We start from the raw sequence: 22,093 nt of genomic DNA, 5'->3' as shown, positions 1-22,093 counted from the left end.
GCGGCAGCTGAGGCAGCTTGTACTGCGACCAGCGGATCCCCAGGGGAGCCTCCTGCCTTTTTAATGTTTGCTATGCCTGTGGTCATGTCCTCTTTTTCATTCCTGACATTGGAATTTATGGTTCCTTTTTTTAATCCATTATTTCCAGGGGTTTATCCATTGCATTCTCTTCAAAGTACCAACTTTTGGCTTGATTGATTTCCCCTGAGTTTTGCTTTTTTTCCCACCAATTTCTGCTTTTATTTCCTCTCACGTTGGACTTTAATTTGTTATTCTTTTTCTAGCTTCTTGAGTTGCAGCTTAGAGCATTAATTTTCAAACTTTTTTCTAAAGCTATAAGTTTTCCTCAAAGGACTGCTCTATCTGCCTTCCACAGCATTTAATGCGCCATATTTTCACTACTGTGCATTTCAAATTATTCCACAACTTTTCCTGTGGTTTATCATTTGGCTCATTGATGATTTAGAAGTGTGATATTCAATTCCACGTCCTTGGAGGCTTTCTGGTAGTTTTCCTGTTTTTGAGGTTTAATTTATTTCAGAGAGGACACACGTGCATAATTTCAATCCTTTGGAATTTGTTGAGACTCCCTGGCCCAGGACATGATCTATTTTGTTTAACATCCTATGCACACATGGAAAGAACATGCGTTCACAGATACCAGGTGCAGTGTTGTACACATGTGAATTCAGGCACATCCTGTTTGTTGTTTGAACTGTGGGATGCTGACTTGTGGATAGAGAAACAGGGATGTCCCTGGCTGCCCACTGGTTAAAGCCACTCTTCCACAGTGTGGGTTCGATCCCTGACCTGGGAAATAAGAACCCACATACCAAGAGAGAGAAATGGGACAGGGGGACAGAAAAGCACCCAGAACAGAGCCTCACGCACACTGTTGCTTGGTTTATCCTGCCGACTGCTCTCCACATCAGTGGGAAGAGCATGGTCTTTGCAATAAACAGTGATGGTCCACTGGACATCCATATGGAAAAGAGGAGCTCTGACCCCTACCACAATATTCACAAGAATTAATCTGCAATCCATCACAGAAATAAATGTGAATGCTAAAACAATTAAGCTTCTAAAACAGGGGAGAATGTCCTAATGAAAAATCACTGAAGGTGAGAAAAGTGATAAATTGGATGTCATGGAGAAAACTGTTCAACATAGCAGCACCAAAGATGGCAGAGGAGAATGGCATTAACTCCAGTCAAAGCGCGCACAAATGTGCGTCTGTCGGTACGATGCCCAGCCACGCGCAAGGCCAGGGACACAGCTCCCGGAATATATAGAGGCTCTCTAGAAATCAATAAGCTAATGGAGCCGGGTGCGAGCCCACGCGGCTGGGGCCCGCGCTAGGTCCTGCTCACCGGGCCGGGCGGGGACAGCTCCCGCCCCCAGGCCCTCCCAGAGCGCGCCCTGGGAACTAGCCCGGTCCTCCTTAAGCGGGGAGGCGGCGGGGAAGCTCCGGCCGCGGCTCCGCCCCGGGGTTGCCTTTCCCTTAGAAGGCAAAGCCCCAAGCCTCGCCTCTAGCCGGAGGAGAGTCGCGCAGTGCTACCCAAGCTCCCCTCGCCCCCGACGGCGCCGCCAGAGCCCCGGGAGGGCCCGAGGCCCCGCGCACTCGGCGCTCCAGCCGGCTCGGCGTAGACTGGGCGGGCACCGGGGCGGGGCGCGCGGCCTCGCCGGTTTGAATGGAAGGATCCCGAGCGGCGGGGGCGGCGGCTCGCAGGTCCTGAAGCCAGCAGTCGTCCCCCCCACCCCGCGCCCGAGACATGCGGCGGGAGAGGTGAGCGGGCGGGCGGAGCCATGGGGACGGCGAGGCCGGGAACAGGCACCGAGGATCGCGAGGCGCGGAGGCGGGCGGCCCAGGACGCGGGGCTGGGCCGGGGTCCCGGCGGCCGCCGGCTGGGCGCAGGTCGGGCCGTGCCCACGCCTCCGTCGCCCGCGCACTAGTCTTCGCGCGCGGGTGCGGCGGCCCCGGAGCACATCGCCATTTCGCCGCGGTCCCTCCTATCCTCGGCGGCCGCGAGGATCCTTGTGGTTGAGCTTGGCATCTGAAAGAATGTGACTCCGCGCTTTTAAAGATCTGGAGCACCAACCGGAGCGCTCACCCGCAGCCGGCCGGAGCCCTGCCCCGGAGCCCAGCCCCGCCCGGCCTCCCGGTGCGCCCCGGCGCGCGCCGCGCCCCCTCCCCGCGCCCCACTGCCCGCCCTCCGCGCGGCCGGCCTTCCCCTTCGCAGCCCGGCCGGGGCGACAGGGTGGGCCCGTCTGAGCGCCGTCTGCCCGCAGGTGCGGCGTCCCCCGCCCTCGTCCCCGCCATGGAGGTGCTGCGGCGCTCCTCGGTCCTCGCCGCCGAGATCATGGACGCCTTTGACCGCTCGCCCACCGACAAGGAGCTGGTGGCCCAGGCCAAGGCGCTCGGCCGCGAGTTCGTGCACGCGCGGCTGCTACGCGCTGGCCTCTCCTGGAGCGCGCCCGAGCGCGCCGCGCCGGTCCCCGGCGGCCGCCTGGCGGAGGTGTGCGCCGTGCTGCTGCGCCTGGGTGAGTGCGGGCGCCGGCCGGCCGGCGGGGTCCCCAGGATGCCCCTTCCAGCCGGTCCGGCGGACACGCAGCGCCTCGGGTACAGCTGTCCTTGCACTGGCAGCCCAGCGGGTGGCCGGGCCTCTGTCTTCCCTCCGGGGCAGGGAGGGGACTGGTCCTGGTGCCCTGAGGAATCTATCGCGCAAGGCGGGCGGGGGTTCCCTCCAGCACCCCCCTCTCCTAGCTCCCCAGTCAGCTGGCCTGTGCTCCCGCCAGACCTCCCATCTGCCTGCTGAGCCCAGATTGCACACATCCTGGCCATAAAGAATAGAAAACTCCGGGAGGAATGATGTTTTCGTGGCTAAATTTCCAGAGTGACCCTTGTACTCAGCTGGGCACAAAAATCCTTTGTCGGACCACGTGTCCTGATGTTTGTTTTGGAAAATAGGTCCTCACAGTTACTGGCTGCAGTCCTGCGTGGGCTGCTCTTTTCTCTGGGTTTGGAGGCCTCCGCCGGCTCCTGCGGAAATTAGCGCCTAGGAGAGCAGAGATGGTGCGAGGCTGGGCCGCTGCGAACCCCGCCTGCACAGCTTGCTGTGTAGGCGTGGGTGGGTCATCGGCTTAACTGGCTCCATCTTCTCCAAGTACCGCAGAGAGGGAGGGACCCTTTCAGCTGACTCATTCAACCCATCTCGCCGCGGGGACTAAGGTTGCCCAGTTCTACACCGCGCGGTGTGACCTTCCACGTGGGGAGTGTGCACTGAGGGGTGTGGGGCTCAGCTGGCACCCTGACTGGGTGGCTCTCCAGGCAGAGTGGGTTGAGAGACTGGCCCAGGACCCTGGGTTGGAGGCAGCGCCCTGTGGAAAGGGACGCCCGCCTCTTCTCGGGTGGGCCTTTGTGTTCTGCGGACCCTGGGGGCAAGGCTGTGCAGACCTGGTCTGCCCAGGAGTGGTGGTGTGCAGCTGAGGGCTGCAGGAGGGTGCTGCCCGCCTGGGTCTTGGGGAGCACGCGAGGCTTGAGGTTTTAGCTGAAGGTCCAGACTGTGTGTGCTCCCCTGAGGCCAGGGCCCAAACCGTTTCTTCCAGCTGGGCTGTAGGGACAAGCCTGGGCTGAGCGTTCCAGAGGGCCCTGGGGAATTCGGTATCTCGGGCTGCTGAGAGGCCCCTGCGGTGGCCGGGAGGAAGTGCTTCCTTTGTCCTGGCCTGCCCTGCAGCCCTGCTGGCCCCCAGCTCCACGGCCTTGCCTGGAACAGGGCCTTAGGCCAGGGTCCCTGTTGTTTGAACTTGTCTGGAAAGCCCCGCTGTGGGCTCCGCTAATCACTGTCCCTTCCGAACTGTGACCTCGGATCCAGGGAGCCTGGGATGCTTCCGGCCTGGACTGGGGGAGCAGAGTCCAGCCAAGTGCCCCACGCTGGCCCTCCGAAGGGCCAGGCCTCAGGGCCCTCCCCAAGCTGCTTTCACGGCCAGTCCCTGGGCTCAGCATCTGTCAGGCGGCCGAGGGGCCCCCAGAGGGAGGTCGCTTGGACTCCCAATGTGTGGCCCTTGTGAGCTGCTCCACGTGAGCCCCCCCCGCCCCCACCGCCTCTTGTCACGGCCTGGAGCCGTCCCTTGCCCCCAGCACCTCCAGCCCCTCCCCGCACAGATGCCCCGCTCTGAGAGCAGCAGCAAACAGGAAGAGGCGGGGGCGCGCCCCCGCGCCTGGTCTCTTGGGGCCAGCCCCCGGTCGCCCCCCGGGTCTGTGCGTGGGAACGGCTGGCCAGGCCCGCCCTGGGAGTTTCCATGCCACTGCCCCCGTGGCCCCACCAGCCTCAGTCCCGCTCTGGCTTCAGATCTTCCTGAATTGGATGGAGTGCAGCTGGCTCCAGGGCTGACGCGTCGCCCTTATCACCGGGACCTCCAGTGGGAAGCATTTCCCTGTTTGCTTTGGCTGGAGAGGCGGCCGGGCTGGGGGACACCCAGTGCGTGGGCCGAGAGGGGTTCCGGCGCGTCCCTGCGGACATGGTGTAGACGGGGCCCTGCGAGGGCGTTCCTCCACTGACGGGCATCCCTGCTGGGCACCAGGAGCCCAGGCCTGGCGCCTCCGGGCAGTGGCTGGGTCTCTGGTTTCCTGAATGATGCTGGGCCTGGCGAGGCTGCCCCTCCCCGAGGCAGCCTCGGGTTCCCCACCTGTGTGGGGTCGCTGGCCCCCACCCTGCCCACGTTGGGGCTGGCTGCCTGCCCGCCCGGGCAGCTTGGTGTGTGCTGTGAGTCACTGAGCAGGCACGCCCGGGATTCCCGCCGCACCGGCCCAGCCGGCTCTGCCCCGGGGAGGGGGGGGGGGCGTGGCTGACTTGTCAGAAGGACAGCCCTCAGGCAGGTCTGGGGTGCCCACACCTCCCTAGCCTTGTCCCTGGGGACCCTGGGGGTGGTGTCAAGTGGGTGGGCATGGGACAGGTCGGGGGTCAGGGATCAGGCTGGGGTCAGGGCCCCTGCTGCGGCTGTGGGCTGGCCCCCGGCCCATGGGACCCCTCTGACCCACCCCTGTGCCTGAGCAGCGGACGAGCTGGAGCTGATCCGGCCCAGCGTCTACCGCAACGTGGCCCGCCAGCTGAACCTCTCCTTGCAGTCGGAGACCGTGGTGACCGACGCCTTCCTGGCTGTGGCGACCCAGATCTTCTCTGCAGGTGAGGCTTCGTGTCCAGGCCGGGGACCCTCGGTGCCAGCGGGGCCTGGGGCCTGGGAGTTGTCGGGGCCGGGGCTGCAGCGCAGGTGGGCTTGTCAGGGAACCTTCCTGGGTCCGAGGGCGGTGGGCCCCTCGCAGGGTTCTGGGGCTGCACTGGCTGGAAGTCCTGGCTGGCGGCGTGTGTCAGGCCGCCAGCTGGCACTGCTGCTCACCTGGGCTTCTCGCAGTGCGATGCCCACTCCCTGGCAGCCTGAGTGGGCGCTGCCAGGCTCCTGGAACCTGAAAAGTCACGGGGTTGCTGCACCGGAGTCTGCTGGGCAGAGGCACATTGCCAGCCGGTCCCCCCACCCCCGCCACAGGAGTGGCTCTCTGCAGTGGGGGTGCCTCACCTGGGTCACCTGGCTGGCCCACAGCCCCTGTGGGTTTCCCAGAGCCTCCCTCTGGGCCCTGGCGGTGGGTGACATCTATCCCTGTCACCTCCTTCCCTCCCTTCCTCACCTGAGAGCACCTCCTGCTGCTCTTGTCCACACACCTGCTTCCAGGCTCGCGGGAGACCCCCGGACTCGTCCCCAGCATCTCCCCCCCATCCCCACGTCCCCTCCTGGGAAGCCCGTGGGCTCCCTGTGGTCCACCTGTGACCCGGTGCCCAGCTCGGTGCAGCCACCGCGGTCCCGGGTCCTGGTACGGAGCAGGTGCCAGGCGTTGCCAGGTGTCCAGGAGCAGAGCCCCACCCGGGACAGCACCTTCTCCTTGGACGACCTGGCGTGCCCCCCGGCGCCTGGAGCCGCATCGGCCGGGGACCCTGAGGCACGGATGGTGGTCCCAGCCTCGGGGAGGGGTCCATGCGGGCCCACAGCTGAGTGCTCCGGGCTGCATCCTGGCTGGAGGACAGGTGTGAGTGGCCAGGCAGCATTGAGAGTGGGGAGAGCCCCCTTCCCCCTGGGGCTTTGGGGCCACAACCTGCTGCAGAGGAGGGCCCCAGGCAGCCGGGAGGCCTCGAGCCCTTAGCTGGCTGGTGGTGGGGCCTGGTGCTCTCCTTGCTTTTGCCCAGCCGAGGCGTGCTTAGCTCCAAAGGGCTTCGGGGCAGAGGCGCCAGGACCACCATCCCTGCCCTGAGAGGGGCCCTCCGCTCACCCACTGAAGATGGGGCCAGATGGCGGGGCTGCAGGCCCGTCAGAGGCCCGGTCTGCTGACCCCACCCTCAGAGTGTTGCCTTCCCGTGTCCCCCTCTGAGGGGCCTCCCGACCCCTGGCGGGCAGGCCGGCACTGAAGGTGCAGGACTCGGGCCCGCCAGCTGTGGGCCAGCCTCATAGGGTCAGCGCACCACGGCAGGACCCCGAGGGGTGAGGAGAGACCAGGGTGCCCTCGGGTGGGGCTCGGGGGCATCCAGGCTGGCCTGGTGGAGAAGGCGGCTGGAGGGGCCAGCCAGGAAGGGGCACGGCGGGCACCCAGGGCTGCCCGCCATACTGGGCTCCCCTCCATCCCCCGGGCCGTCCCTGCCTGACGCCGGCGTGTGGGTGGCCGCCTGTGTGTGTCTCCGAGCTGTCGGGCGGGCAGCTGGTTTATGAGCCGAGGGCTGGCTTTAAAAGGAAGGGTCATTTCTGGGAATGCGGCCGGGCAGGCGCGGGCCAGGGCCCAGGGCGGTGGCGGGAGGGTGGGGGCCCGGCCGGAGCGTCCAGCCCTGCCTGCCCAGACCACTCAGGGCCGGCGACCAGAGGCGAGCCCAGAAAGGCTGTGGGTTCCAGGAGGGCCGGGGAGGCCAGGAGGGAGGCGTGTCCTGCGGACAGAGCGCGGGCGTGTGGCGGCAGTGGCTCCTGGGGCCCGGGCTGAAACCGCCCAAGCTCCCTCCGCCCCCGCCGCCCCCCCCCGCCGGCTGCCGGCACACCCACCCCGGGCCGGGCTCTGCCCCCTCCTCGCGGCAGCCCCCATGTCCACCTGCGCTCTCATCGCTGTGTGTATTGCAGGCAGTTTCTCGACCTCTCTGGACCCCAGAACCCCTGCGGCCTCAGAACCGCAGCGGGGCCTGACCTGCTGACCCAGGGGCTGGACCCGCGTCCCCGTCACCCTCCTGGGCCAGCCCCTCTCCTCTGTGGCTGTGGCCGGTGGGGTGGGCGGCTCGAGGACTGCAGGGTAGGGCTTGGGTGCCCCCCACGTGCCGGCACCCTGATGCTGCTGAGCCCCCCACACTGCGTCTTGGCTGAAGGGGCTTCTCGGTTCCCTTACGTGGGAAAACATAAAGTTGGCAAGTATTTTCATTTTTTTACTTTTCATTACAAGAAGAAAGTATTTTACCATGGAAAGATCAAAAAACACATGAAAGAAACACTCAGAAATCTGTGCTGAAAAGGCAGCCTCATTTAAACATGCGCAAAGGAGCTGAATAGTCATCTCTTCTGAGATGTCCGTGAGAGGTCGCTGACCTTCGTCAGTCGTCAGGGAAATGCACGCCCAGCCACGAGGCTCCAGCTCGCACCCCTTGGGGGTGGAGGCAGGCCGTTGGAGCCCAGCACGCAGGAGGCAGAGCCGCCGCGGTGGACCTCCTGTCAGCGTCTTCAGTGGGGTGACCGATGGCGTCCCCACCTGACCCTGCAGCTCCATGCCCTGGGGTTCGCCCTGAGAAGGGAAGCCACATGTCCATATGAGGGTGTGTCCATGAGCCTTCAGACCCTCCGCCAGCAGCAGAGGGACCCCCGCCCAGGCTCGTCTCCTGGTGGGCGGTCGGTCCACGCGATGGAGCCTTGCTCCGTCGTAACGAGCGCGGTGGTGATGCACAGGATGATATGAGGAACCTGGAAAACGTTTTGCTCCCTGGCTGGAGTCAGACACAAAATGGGACCTACTGAGTGATTTGATTCATGTGAAATGTCCAGAACAGGTCCTCCACAGAGGCGAGTAGAGGAGAGAGTGCCAGGAGGTGGGGTGACAGGGACGCTGTTCTCATGGGGACAGGGATTTGGAGTAAAAATGCCTGGAATTCAGCAGCGGTGGTGGTTGTGGAACATTGTCAACATGCTAAGAACACTGGATCTCACTCTTTTCTTTGTGCTGAAAGTGAAGTCTTGACCATTGGACCACCAGGGAAGTCCCATCTGGGTCTTCTTTTTGAGATTTTTGGATCTCACGCTTCAGAAGGATGAATTGACGGTACTGAGACTGCTGTGTGCCTAGTTGCTTGGTTGTGTCCACCTCTTTTTGACCCGATGGACTGCAGCCTGCCAGGCTCCTCTGTCCATGGGGTTCTTCAGGCAAGAATACTGGAGTGGGTTGCCGTTTCCTCCTCCAGGGGATCTTCCCGACCCAGGGATCCAACCCAGGTCTCCCACGTGGCTGGTGGGTTCTTTACCACCTGAGCCACCAGGGAAGCCCGGTAGCGAGACCCTATCTCCATAAAAAACAACGCTAAGAGCTCAGAGAAAATAGGACATACCCAGGACCCATGTGGGAGACCAGCCTGCTGGCAGCTCCCAGACCAGAGCTTTTCTCTCCAGGTCCAATGTGGCGGTCGCGTGGAGCCCACATGTCCACCTGGGGTGCCAAGTCCGGGAGGGCCTGCCCGGGCTCGTGTGCCGTGAGCAGCTGGTGAACGGGGAGCACGGCGTGATGGCGCCATCCCCAGGACGTGGTGCCCCCGCGGCCTGGGTGCCCCCTGGAGGGGGCCTGTGAGCAGAGCCCTGAGGGTGGGCAGCACTGCGGGCGGTGCTAAGGCTGGCGGAGTGAGTCCTGGGGGCCAGGGGCCGGCACGGGGGCTTCAGACGTTGACCTGCTTGGAAGGGGGTGGGAGTCAAAGCAACAGGTGGGCCTGGGGTGCGACACGGCCCGGTCCATGGGGTTTTTACATTTTCGTTTAATTGAGGTGAAATTCATGTGGTGTCTGATTAACCGTTTCGTTCATTGTTTGACCTCACCACGGGGTGCGTGTGGTCGAGCTCCCCGACACCTGGGCCTGCGCTGGGACCTTGGCGTCTGGGTCACTGAACCCTGCGAGAAGCCCCAGTTAAGCGTCTAGAGTGTGCGACCCGGTGGCATCGGTCCACCCGCAGGGCTGCGCAGCCACTGCTACCCAGGCCCTCTAAGCTGTCCCTGCCGGCCCCGGGGCCCACCGCTCTGCCCGCCGTCTCACGGCCCGGCTGGCCCCGCCACGTCAGGGATGGACTCACACTCGAGTCTGCATCCTTCAGGGACGTGTTGTCTCAGCAGGCGTGGCCCTGGCCCCATCAGCGCTCCAGCCTCTGGAGGCCAGATGGCCTTCTGTTGTGCAGGGGACCCACCTCACGCTCTTCCACTCCTGTATCTTCCCGTCTCGCCCTTTCCGCCTCTTGGTGACTGTGAGCAAGCGTTCATTTGGCTCACTTGTGCCCCTGTGACCGACTGTCCCCGGCAACAGGGGTCCGGGGCCTGCTCTTCCCGCCTGTGCTGTTCCTGCCAGACCAGGGCCCGGCCCCCAGGGGGTGTCCTCTCAGCGGTGATGGCAGGTGCCCGGAGCTGTCCTTCCCATCACGGGGGCCAGGCTGCACAGTTCCCTGGGTCCGCGCATTGCCACTCTGAACTTTCAGCCTGGTAGACGACCCTTTACACCTCGTTTTAATTGGCGCTTCTTTGAGTATCAGTGAGGGTTAGCGGTTTTCACATGTCTAGTGTATGCAGTTCAGTGCAGTTCAGTCGCTCAGTCCGGGGCTCGTGTGCCGTGAGTTTGCTAAAACTCATGTCCATTGAGCCGGTGATGCCATCCAACCATCTCATCCTCTGTCATCTCCTTCTCCTCCCACCTTCAATCTTTCTCAGGAGCAGGGTCTTTTCCAATGAGTCAGCTCTTTCCATTAGGTTGCCAAAGTAATTGGAGCTTCAGCTTCAGCATCAGTCCCTCCAATGAATATTCAGGAATGATTTCCTTTAGGATTGACTGGTTGGATCTCCTTGCATTTCAAGGGACTCTCAAGAGTCTTCTCCAACACCACAGTTCAAAAGCATCAATTCTTTGGCAGTCAGCTTTCTTTATAGTCCACCTTTCACATCCACACATGAGTACTTGAAAAACTATAGTTTTCACTAGATGGAACTTAGTTGGCAAAGTAATGTCTCTGCTTTTTAATATGCTGTCAAGGTTGGTCATAGCTTTTCTTCCAAGGAGCAAGTGTCTTTCAATTTCATGGCTGCAGTCACCATCTGCAGTGATTTTGGAGCCCAAGAAAAGTCTTTCACTGTTTCCACTGTTTCCCCATCTATTTGCCATGAAGTGATGGGACCAGATGCCATGATCTTAGTTTTCTGAAAGCTGAGTTTTAAGCCAACTTTTTCACTTTCCTCTTTCACTTTCATCAAGAGGCTCTTTAGTTCTTTGCTTTCTGCCATAAGGGTGCTTTCATCTGCATAGCTGAGGTTATTGATATTTCTGCTGGCAATCTTGTTCTTCATCCAGCCCAGCATTTCGCATGATATATTCTGCATGTAAGTTAAATAAGCAGGGTGACAATATTCAGCCTTGACGTACTCCTTTCCCAATTTGGAACCAATCTGTTGTTCCATGTCCAGTTCTAACTGTTGCTTCTTGACCTGCATACAGATTTCTCAGTGGCCACAGGACTGGAAAAGGTCAGTTTTCATTCCAATCCCAAAGAAAGGCCATGCCAAAGGCTGTTCAAACTACTGAACAATTACACTCATCTCACAGGCTAGCAAAGTAATGCTCAAAATTCTCCAAGCCAGGCTTCAACAGTATGTGAACAGTGAACTTCCAGATGTTCAAGCTGGATTTAGAAAAGGCAGAGGAACCAGAGATCAAGTTGCCAACATCTATTGGATCATCGAAAAAGCAAGAGAGTTCCAGAAAAACGTCTACTTCTGCTTTATCGACTATGTCTATCGTGTTGTTAGTGTTTTTTATTTTGTGAATCAGCTATTCATAATTTGTGTTCCTATTTCTTTGGAAAATGTTGAAAGTGAAAGTGTTAGCTGCTCCGTCATGTCTGACTCTTTGGGACCCCATGGAGTGTAGACCGCCAGCCTCCTCTGTTTGAATTTCCCAGACAAGAATACTGGAGTGGGTAGCCATTCCCGTCTCCGGCGGATCTTTTTTTCCCCCTTGATGTACAGAACCTCTTTCTGTGTTAAGGAGCTTTTTATGGCTGACAGGCGTTCGTCCCCAGGTTGGCACGCGTCTGTCCTTCCCCCAGGGAGGCTCCGTCTTAGTTCTGCCCTCAGCAGCTTGGTGCCTGGGGATGGCCCTTCCTGCTGGGCCTTAGCTTCTTTCCATGGCGAGCGCCCCGCTCTGTTCCGGGGACAACCAGGCTGGGGCAGGTGCAGCTCAAAGCTGCTTGCTGTTCAGTGCCTCCAGCACCAGGTCCCTGAGCCCCGTTGACCAGCTCAGGTCCCTCTTTGCCGAACTGCTTTTCTCCAGCGGAGGTGGGCTGGGTCCTCGCCAGGCTCTGGCCCAGGTGTGCAGGTGTGGAACAGAAGCTTAGGACACCTAGGAATGGCCCATGGGGCTGGCAGAGCTGACCTGAGCAGGTGGTGGCCGGGACTTGCACGGCAACCAGGTGACGTAGCTCCCTGTCTGACTGGGAGCTGGTGGTCAAGGCTAGCCCTGGGTGCTGACCCCAGTCACCTTTGGGGTGGTGGGCGCATGGCTCCGGGAGGCTCGTCCCTTTCAGGTGGCGCTGAGGGCTGGCCTTAAGCGGGGTCTTGGTGGCCTGTGGTGGCCAGTGTCCCTCTCTCTCGCTGCAGGCATCACATGGGGCAAGGTTGTGTCTCTGTACTCGGTGGCCGCGGGGCTGGCCGTGGACTGTGTGCGGCAGGCCCAGCCCGCCCTGGTGCACGCCCTCGTCGACTGTCTCGGGGAGTTTGTGCGGAAGACGCTGGCAACCTGGCTGCGGAGGCGTGGTGGATGGGTGAGGGCCCCCGCGGGGTAGGGGGGAGGTAACGGGCTGGAGGGGAGGGGGTCGCGGCTGGGGCTGCATCCCTGCCTCAAGGCTGACCCGGGGCGTGCCCACCCCCCAGAGCTAAGCCTGCTGCCCTGCCCACTGGGGGGTCAGAGCCATGTCCCACCTCTGTCTCTGGATCCCCCGTCACCTGCCCAGCGCTGGCCTGGCCAGGGGGCTGCTGGGAGGGGTGCCTTCTTTGTAGAGTGGTGGTGGCAGAGGTGTGTGCAGCCCACCGGCCATGGGGGCGGCGGCCAGCCCTGGGCTGGGGTTGGGGCCCTGGTGGAGGCAGGGCGGCGGGGGCAGGGAGGGTCTGACTGCCAGGGCGACTCATGGCAGGTGGGACACAGGCAGCTCCGTCCCCTGCCTGTCCTGTCCTCGGGCCCGGCGGGGCTGGGCACCGGGGCAGCCAGGACGCTGACTGCCCGCGCGGCCAGAGGTCAGGCTCCGGGGCTGCGCTCCTTGGCAGGACTAGGGAGAAACAGGGACGTGAGGAGTGGCTGTCCGCGGGGCCCCTGTTCTAAGGGGTCGTCCCCCACGGCGTCCGCAAGGGGACACGGGGAGCGCCCTGCGCAGGCTCCTGCCTCTTCACGTCCAACCTCGGGCCTTCGTCCAGCTGGACTGCAGGCACCCCGTCAAGTGGCGTGGCCGCCTCAGATGGGGCGGGACTGCGCCCCGCAAGGCCTGACTGTGCCCTCTCCCCTCCCAGACAGATGTGCTCAAGTGTGTGGTCAGCACCGACCCAGGCCTGCGCTCTCACTGGCTGGTGGCCGCGCTCTGCAGCTTTGGCCGCTTCCTGAAGGCTGCCTTCTTCATGCTGTTGCCGGAGAGATGAGATGCTGGCTCAGGCAGGAGCCCAGGGGGCCCTCCGCCCCACCCCAGCTGGGAAGACCCTCGGAGCCGCCCCTGAGCGGACGCTGGAGGCCCTGCCCTGAGCCCCTCCTCCAAAGCCCAGGCCCTCTGCACAGAGGCGTGAGGGTCTCCCCCAGGCCTGGAGCTGGGCTTCAGTGCCGACCCTTCCGCCTCGCTGCCCCTGGAAGCCCCGCCCGCCCCGTTCTTCCTGGGCCAGAAGGCTGCACCGCGTCCTGGCCCTGAAGCAGGAAGTGGGAGCCCCATCCATGTCGGGACCACATCAGGACTGGAGCTGGCCTCGGTCCTCAAGGGAGGCGCCTCTAGCTTGGCCGAAGCCTGAGGCGCCGTGGGGCCGGCTGACCCTGCACACCGAGTGTGATGCTGCTGCGGTGACTCCTGACCCACTTCCGGGGGAATGTGTGCCCCACGCGTGTGTCAGGGTCCCCGTGTGGCAGGGAACCATGGATGTGAGAGCCCGTGGATGAGGACGATGGTGTGTGTCTGACCCCAATAAAGTGCAGTGGCCGTGGAGGGCGCCCGTCTGCCTGCCTGCAGCCCCCTCCCGGGATGGACGGCGGCAGCCCCGCCATGACTGATCAGCACGGCAGAGCCGCCCCGGGCCCCTCAGGGAGGCCGCCTCACTGCCCTGTGCCTTGCCGGGCCCACGCGGACACGCACGTGCGCATGCTGGCGCCTGCCTGCACGCAGCCCTGCCCTCCATGGTGGCCAGCCTCCCCCGCCCGTGCCTCCCCACGCCCTCCCACTGCAATGTCCTGGCCCTGATGGGGGCGGCCCGGCCGCAGGCACACGGCTGCATGTGGCCTCTCTGCCCTGGCTCCCTTTCTGTACCAGGCAGGGGGCAGCAGACGGCTACCCCGGCCGCCTGGCCCGCCTCCTGCGGGAAGAGCCAGAGGCCAGCTCCTGTGCACATGGGCAGCCCTGCGCCCCCCTCGGGGCCCACCTCCTGGCCCCAGGCTCCCCGGGACCACTCTCCTCAGCTCCCTTCCTGCGGAGCGGATGGGGGGCCAGCACCACCTCCCAGCTCTGCCTGCTCCATCCGTGGGGAGAGGGCGTCTCATGGGTGCCCAAGGCAGGAAGTCGGGGGGGTGGGACGGGGTAGAGGAAGGGTCCCCCAGCGCCCGGCTTCCCGTCACTGGGATCAGCCCCCTGGGACATTTCCAGCCCTGGGAGCTGGTGCCACAGGCACAGAGTCAGAAAAGCAGGTTTCAGTCCCCGTGGGGAGACTGGCCGCGGGGGCGTGCTGGGCAGAAGACAAGGGGGATGCGCCCTTTCCGGCAACACAGAAGGTGACTTTGCGAGGGAGAGACGGAGAAGAAAGGTGAACCCGTGTGAGGCAAACTCAAGCTTCCTCAAGGACACCTTGGACTTGGTCAGACGGAGGGAACCCTTCATTCTAGAAGAAAACAGTCTCATAAAGCCATTTCTCTACAAGCAAGGAAGTTTATAAATTTAACATCATTATGAAACTACCTGTTCCCGCAGATGGTGAGGACTCTGCCTGCAGAGTGGGGGACGCGGGCTAGATCCCTGGGTCGGGAAGATCCCCCCGAGAAGGAAATGGCAACCCACTCCAGTATTCTTGCCTGGAGAATCCATGGACAGGGGAGCCCGGTGGGCCGCAGTGCATGTGGTCACAAAAGAGGGGGACGTGACTGAGCAAAGCATCTTCCCCTTAAGGAAGTACTAGAGTGTGTTTCCCCGTCTGGATCTAAAGCTAATTATAAAGTTCACATGAGGAGGGGAAGGACAAAAACAGCTGAGGAAACCTTTCCAAGAAGAGAAAGGAGGAAGGTCTGGGCCTCCCTGCCTCTGGGTCTGCCCCTGGACCCCGAGGCCCCGGGCACATGCAGACACGCGAGCACAGGGACGCGGGGCCCGCAGAGACAGACCCTGGAGCCTGGAGCACCAAGTCCACGATGAGGTGGAGGAGACCAGGTCGTCAGCAAGCGATGGGACGAGCAGTCAGCACCCGGAAGAAGACCAGACCAAACCCAGGCAACACACCAGACGAGACAAGTCACACGTGGGTCCAAGAGCAAGTGTGAAAAGTGAAGCAAGTGCCAGGAGCCATGTGTGAGTTTCTTTGTAACTGGGGAGTGGGCAAACCTTCCTAAATGTGTTTTGAAATCCGAGAACAAGAGGATGTCCCTGGTGGTACAGCGGGTGAGTATCCGCCTGCCAGCGCAGGGGACAGGGGTCTGATCCCGTCTGGGAGGGTCCCACACGCCGCAGTGGGGCAGCTACTGAGCGCAGGCTCCGCAACAAGAGAAGCTGCCTTAACGAGAAGCCCGGCCTCTGCAGTGAAGAACAGCCCCTGCTCACTGTAGAGAGAGCCTCTGCAACGAGGGAGACGAAGGGCCACTGTGAAACAATACATGAGGGTTTAAGAAATAATGAAACATAAAATCCAGGAACAAGAAAAGACAATATATTTGATGGGAAAAGTGTTTAGGACATTTATATAGATGCTTATAACATATATATCAACATACTTGATGGGAAAAGTGTTTATGACGTTTACCATTTTCAAAAGCTGCTGCAGCCTGAGGCGGGAAGCAGAGGGTGGTGTGCGGGGTGGGGAGGGGAGTGACTGGGGGCCATGGGGCTTCTTCCCGGGGTGACAGGCTATCCTGGAAGCAGACAGAGGTGGCAGCTGCACGCACGCGAGTGTACAAAGTGCTGCTCAGCCGCACACTCGTGTGGACGCTGTGGAACCGTGAACTTCATGTTGTAACCATGTGTTTCACCTCCATTAAAGGCTGTAGTTGAAAATCAGGAAGATTATTTATAAGTCAAAAGAACTTACTCAGCCTCAAAAGTCAAGAAGGAAAGACAAAGTTGAAATGCAGACCCAAACTGCCCCAGGACCCCAGCACCCCAGTCCTCACCTACCAGGTCGGCCGCGCCCAGATCTGACCACAGACTCGCTGGGGGCAGGGCACCTCACACTTGCTGTGGGAGGCGAGACAGCACAGTGCCCGTCGGGAAGGGCACCACCTGGACCAGCCCCGCACGTGCTCGCCCTTGGGCTGGTAACGCTACTTTGAGAAATCTGTCCTGAAGATACACTGGCAGAAGCCCAGAGTGACATGTATGTAGTTATTCATCGTGACGGTATTTGATTAGCAAAAGACTGAGACAGCCCAGAGACCCAGCGTCAGGGCGTCTGCTGACAGAGCGTGGCAGGCCGGCCTGGGCGGGCTCTGCACGCCCGTGAAGCGGGACGAACCTGGATTTACAGGGTTTCTGTCCTTATTTCTCTGTCTGGCTGCGCTGGGCCCTTGCGGTGGCCGGGCTTTGATCCTCCTCGTGGCGTGTGGGACCTTTGGCCGCAACATTCGGGTTCCCACTTGCAGCGTGTGAGGTCCAGCTCCCTGACCAGGGACAGAACCCAGGCCCTCCGCACCGGGAGCGCAGAGTCCCAGCCCCTTGGCCACCCGGGAAGTCCCTGTTTTACACTGTTGACCACAGGGTCCCATCTGTGTTTTGCATAAGCAAAGCTAACTGAAACAGTCAACATTAGAGATAAATGAGTTTGTAGGCTGACTTGGTGACATAAGCAGCCAGAGAAATCAGTTATTCCAACTATAATATTTTTTAACATTATATACTCAGTGTGCAAGCTGTAGAAACAATAGCAAGACACTGACTTCAGTTAGTAGTTTATCGACAGTATCACTGTTCTGAGTTAGCCATATGTGTCCCGCGGTGGTGTGGCCGCTCAGGGGTGCCCAACTCTGGGGCCGCTCAGGGGTGCCCAACTCTGGGGCCGCTCAGGGGTGCCCAACTCTGGGGCCCACGCGCTGCAGCCCCAGGCTCCAGTCCTTAGCACTAGTCACTCAGTCGTGTCTAACTCTTTGCAGCATCATGGAGTATAGCTTGCCAGGCTCTTCTGTCCATAGACTTTTTCAAGCAAAGGTACTGGAGCTGGTTGCCTTCTCTTTCTGTGGGGGACCTTTCCAACTCGGCATTTAACCTGGGTCTCCTGTGTCTCCTGCACTGCGGGTGGATTCTTGACCACTGAGCCATCAGGAAGTCCTAAGTATCCTGTAGGAGGAAGTAAACAATGATAAAGAAGATTTTTTCTTAAAAGAGGTGAAATAGAAGAATTTAAGTAAGAAATTGCATAATCTAAGAATCAGATTGGGAAATGTCAGTGTGGACGCAGTTTTTTCTCTTTCTTAAAGAATACACGTGTCCCATGCTGAAGCACTAGGGAGTGAAGGGCCGTGTGATGGCAGATGGTTCAGTGGAGGCACCTGAGGAAACTGTGTGAAGGGAGCTGATCCTGCCCAGGCCTCTCACCCCCACCCCTGCAGGAGAGAAGGGAGGAGCCGGGCAGGAAGTGGGCACAGAGGCCATCAGGGTCTCCGTCCGGCTAACCGTAGGGTCACGTGGGCCCCTGCTTCTGCCACAGAAAGACTGGACTGAGAGTGTTGGGTTTGTAGCAGAAGCAGGAGAGGGAGGCATGGCGCGAGAAGGCTGGTCCCGGGCCAGCCCCAGCGTCCCTGCACGCTTGCTCTAACACTGGACATCAGAGGGAAGACACGAGCGTTTCCACTGGCTCCAGCGTGAACTGTTTCAGAGGAACTGAACCTGAGCCTAACTGGATGGAGGGAAGATTTTCTAAGAGAATTCTGCCACCGAACGTAGGTATGAGGACAGGCTTAGGAGACGGCCCCTGGGCAGCTCTGCTGAGGTGCTGGTCCAGGCGGGTGGGGTGATCAGCCCCGTGAGGCGGGCGGACGCCGCACAGGCGAGCCGCTGGGCAGCCCTCGGGAAAGGCGACCCAGCCTCCAGGCTGCAGGAAGCAGGGCAGAGGAACGAGGGGGCTGGGAACGCCCTCCAGGTCCCCAGCCCGCCAGCGGCACGAGTGGGGCATGGAGGGGAGGACAGCCAGCGGGCCGTGTGCACTACCTGCGTCTGTCTCTTATGCCCCAGCTTCTCTGCTCTGCTCTGGGGCTGCCCACCCCTCCCGCACCCAGCTGTGAGAAGGGAGGAGCCTGCAGTGTAGGGGGAGGAAGTGGACTTCCTTGGTGCTCCCAGGTGCTCTTAGCATCATTCCAGCAACAGAGATGGCTCTGGCCTTAGCCTCCAGGCTGAGCTTGGTCTGACCTTGGAGCTGTGGTCTGGATGTCTGTCTTCCCTGAAATTCACATGTTGAAGTGCTCCCTCCTTCATGGGAGGAGAAGGTGTGGCCTTGGGGGGGGACTATGTCCTAAAGTCACCTTGTGACTGGGGCGAGCACCTGCCTGGGTGATCCCAGAGAGCCAGCCCAGCCTTTCCGCACGTGAGGTCCAGTGGGCAGCTGTCCAGGAGAAAAGTCCCTTGTCAGCCGGTCACCAGCACTGTGGTCCTGGGCCTCTAGGACGCTGACAAGTAAATTCCTGTTGCTTAAAATCCAGCCAGTCTGTGGTATTCTTGTTAAAGCAGTCTGAATGGACCAAGTCAGAAAGTTGTTACTGAGACGTAGTTCAGTTCAGTTCAGTCGCTCAGTCGTGTCCGACTCTTTGCGACCCCATGAACTGCAGCACGCCAGGCCTACCTGTCCATCACCATCTCCCGGAGTTCACTCAGAGTCACGTCCATACAGTCAGTGATGCCCTCCAGCCATCTCATCCTCGGTCGTCCCCTTCTCCTCCTGCCCTCAATCCCTCCCAGCATCAGAGTTCTTTCCAATGAGTCAACTCTTCTCATGAGGTGGCCAAAGTACTGGAGTCTTGGCTTCAGCATCATTCCTTCCAAAGAAATCCCAGGGTTGATCTCCTTTAGAATGGACTGGTTGGATCTCCTTGCAGTCCAAGGGACTCTCAAGAGTCTTCTCCAACACCACAGTTCAAAAGCATCCATTCTTCGGCGCTCAGCCTTCTTCACAGTCCAACTCTCACATCCATACATGACCACAGGAAAAACCATAGCCTTGACTAGACGGACCTTAGTCGGCAAAGTAATGTGTCTCTGCTTTTGAATATACTATCTAGGTTGGTCATAACTTTTCTTCCAAGGAGTAAGCGTCTTTTAATTTCATGGCTGCAGTCACCATCTGCAGTGATTTTGGAGCCCCCCAAAATAAAGTCTGACACTGTTTCCCCATCTATTTGCCATGAAGTGACGGGACCGGATGCCATGATCTTCATTTTCTGAATGTTGAGCTTTAAGCCAACTTTTTCACTCTCCACTTTCACTTTCATCAAGAGGCTTTTTAGTTCCTCCTCACTTTCTGCTATAGGTGTGGTGTCATCTGCATATCTGAGGTTACTGATATTTCTCCCAGCAATCTCGATTCCAGTTTGTGCTTCCTCCAGCCCAGCATTTCTCATGATGTACTCTGCATAGAAGTTAAATAAGCAGGGTGACAATATACAGCCTTGACATATTCCTTTTCCTATTTGGAACCAGTCTGTTATTCCATGTCCAATTCTAACTGTTGCTTCCTGACCTGGATATAGGTTTCTCAAGAGGCAGGTCAAGTGGTCTGGTATTCCCATCTCTTTTAGAATTTTCCACAGTTTACTGTGATCCACACAGTCAAAGGCTCAATTATCTAAGCATGTGGAGGTGGCTGTGAGCTCAGAGCTGTGAGTGGACGGTTGGGGCGATGCTGGGGACGCAGGAAGAGAGGAGAGCTGTGCAGGAAGCCTCTGCCTTCTTAGAGGAAACCCGAGTGGCCGGAGCCAAGCGCGAGGAGAAACGTGGATGTGTGGACCTGAAACCATCAACAGCAACTTTTTATCGACAAAATGGGTTCATTCAGGAACAGCAAAGCATCGGGTTTCAGGTCAGAAGCTGGTGAACCACAGGCAAGCCCAGGGAAGAGGAGAGGAAGCTCTTTCACCAGAGACAGAGGTCGGCGCGGCTGCTGTGAACAGTCCACTGGAGGCGCGCGGGCCTGAAGCCTGGAGACTTCTCGTTGGCTGGGCTGTTGCCGGGCAGGGAGAAACTCTTCCCCCTGCGGGCGGTGGCCGGCTTCTGGCTGGAGGCCAGGTGGTCCCCTCCTGTGGGGACATCCAGTAGGGCTGGCTGAGAGCGCCCCCTGGGGGCCTGCCCACTCGACATTTTTTTAACTAACTGTTTTGCCCATGCTGTGCAGCTTCTGCGGTTTGAGCTTCCTGCCCAGGGACTGGCCCCAGAACCTGGGCAGTGCCAGTGGGGTCCTAACCCCCTGGACCACAAGGGAATCCCTCCCGGCTCCAGCTCAGCATGGCTTCCGTTTACCGACTTGGACAGGTGTAAAGGCCAGTCTGATGAGATCTCAGATGGAAGCGGGGACTTCTGTCAAGAGCTTGGCTGCAGTGTGTCCTAGGCTGCAGGAAGGCAGAGCGTGTGGACAGTGGCCTGGGTGCCTGGCTGGGCATTCCAAGCAAAGCGCCAGCGCCTTGTTCCCCTCGGACAGTCAGAGCCAAGAAGTGTGAAGACAGAGCTGTGAGCCAAGAAGAAGAGTGAAAGTGAAACGGGAGGTGCTCAGTCGTGACTCTGCGGCCCCGCGGACTGCAGCCCACCAGGCTCCTCCGTCCATGGGATTCTCCAGGCAGGAGTACTGGAGTGGGGTGCCATTTCTTCCTCCAGGGGATCTTCCCGACCCAGGGATTGAACCCAGGTCTCCCGCATTGCAGGCAGACGCTTTAACCTGTGAGCCACCTGGGAAGCCCGTCAGCCAAGAGGAACCAGACCTGGAATTTGGAAAACCTCCAGCCTACTGACATCGAGAGCTCGTTCAGACAGATCACAGTGTGGCCCAACTTGATGAGGAGGTTGGTGCTGGTCAGCGACAAACAAGTCCCCCAGACGGCAGGGTGACAAGCAGCCACCTAACCCGAAGTCAGGGCCTAACATCCAGACTATGGAGAAATGATTCCCGAGGCATGTCGGAGACTGTGCGGTGGGGTGTCCGTCCACGGGGCCCAGAGCATAAGGCTGTGCCTGTCCCCCATAGTCCTGTGGACGGCAAAGGAGGCTGCCCCCGGCGGGGGTGTCTGTCTCCGCCAGTGTGCAGGGCGCAGCAGCCCTGGGGCCTTGCTGGTTGCTGTTGTGTTGTTACGTTGTGTCTGACTCTTTGCGACCCCACGGACGGCCTTGCTACCTTCCCTGGACCCTGAAGGATGGGGCCTCCTGGAGCCTCAGGTTCACGACCTTGGCAGAGCCCCACCAGGGGGACCCCAGATGGGGGCTCGGGGAGGACAGGACCCCACGAAGGGAGGGGGAGCTGCTCTGGCCCAGCCGTGGGGCGGGACCAGAGTGGGGCCCGGGGGACAGGCCTGGGCCAGGGGGGACCCCTGCAGCCTTGAGTTCCTCGCACACCAGGCATTGGCAACTCCAGCGCCCGCGACGCCTATGCCCCTGGGTGTGTGACAGCCGTGTGGCTGCAGCGCGGACCCCCGCCCTCGGCATCGCCGCCCTTGCCCCGTGTCTACTTACGCTCCTGGTGAAACCGGCTGTGCCCCCGCCCCCTCCAAGAGGGCGAAACAGGAAGGAGGAGGGTGCGGCGGAGGCCGAGCCATGGAGAAGAAGAGAGAGGCTTTTTTCGCTTTTGCACACAGGCTGAAGCGTTTCAAACAGCACAGTGTGGAATTCACCGTGAGACGCTTCAGCCACCAGATGGGAGAGAGCACACGCGCCACGGGCGTGGGGCCCGTGCTGGTGGGCGTGGGGCGAGGGCCAGTGTGTGTGTGGAAGATTCCACTGTAAATTAGACACAGGAAGAAACGAAGGTGTGTGTTAGTGAGAATCAGCTCACATCTATGTAACGACGCTTAGGCTCACAGCCACCCTCATGCCTTGGGAACGCCCTCTGTCCACTAGGAAATGGGGGTCTTACTTGCTCAGCTCTTAAACATAACCTCTGTCTTCAGCTTATTACTGACTACCAAATGCTCGTAAGTGTTTTGGCGGTGGTGTAGCTGCTAAGTTGTGTCCGGCTCTGGCAATCCCGTGGACTGCAGCCCACCAGCTCCTCTGTCCATGCGATTTTCCAGGCAAGAATACTGGAGTGAGTTGCCATCTCCGTCTCCAGGGGACCTTCCCGACCCAGGAATTGAACCCAGGCCTCCTGCATCGCAGGCAGGCTCTTTACTGACTGAGCTATGACGGAAGCATACTGTCAAAACTGCAGGAAAAAATGAGAACG

At 60.2% G+C, this 22,093-nt stretch overlaps 1 protein-coding gene and 1 long non-coding RNA gene across 5 annotated transcripts; one reads left to right on the top strand and one right to left on the bottom strand.

Moving 5' to 3' along the window:
- Positions 1,533 to 13,479, top strand: BOK (BOK, BCL2 family apoptosis regulator). Of its 4 annotated transcripts, none has more exons than XM_018039803.1 (5): positions 1,533 to 1,786; positions 2,290 to 2,541; positions 5,055 to 5,183; positions 11,903 to 12,066; positions 12,806 to 13,477. In XM_018039803.1, exons 2-5 carry the CDS (start codon positions 2,319 to 2,321, stop codon positions 12,929 to 12,931), a joined length of 642 nt encoding a protein of 213 aa, XP_017895292.1. In that variant the 5' UTR covers positions 1,533 to 1,786; positions 2,290 to 2,318; the 3' UTR covers positions 12,932 to 13,477. The 4 variants fall into 4 exon arrangements, with proteins under 4 accessions (XP_017895292.1, XP_017895298.1, XP_017895297.1 ...); XM_018039809.1 differs by having other exon boundaries at positions 1,594 to 1,786; positions 5,126 to 5,183; positions 11,882 to 12,066; positions 12,810 to 13,479; XM_018039808.1 differs by having other exon boundaries at positions 1,594 to 1,786; positions 11,882 to 12,066; positions 12,810 to 13,479.
- Positions 15,844 to 21,957, bottom strand: LOC106502005. The gene is made up of 3 exons (XR_001295563.2): positions 21,785 to 21,957; positions 21,385 to 21,648; positions 15,844 to 17,016 (listed from the first exon to the last, which is right to left on the bottom strand). It is a non-coding gene; the product is annotated as an uncharacterized LOC106502005 (long non-coding RNA).

The sequence above is a fragment of the Capra hircus genome, chromosome 3, assembly GCF_001704415.2.
Source record: "Capra hircus breed San Clemente chromosome 3, ASM170441v1, whole genome shotgun sequence".
In the NCBI taxonomy this organism is placed as follows: Eukaryota; Metazoa; Chordata; class Mammalia; order Artiodactyla; family Bovidae; genus Capra; species Capra hircus.
Note: the sequence above shows the minus strand (reverse complement) of the source record. Positions and strands in the feature narration are given on the sequence as shown.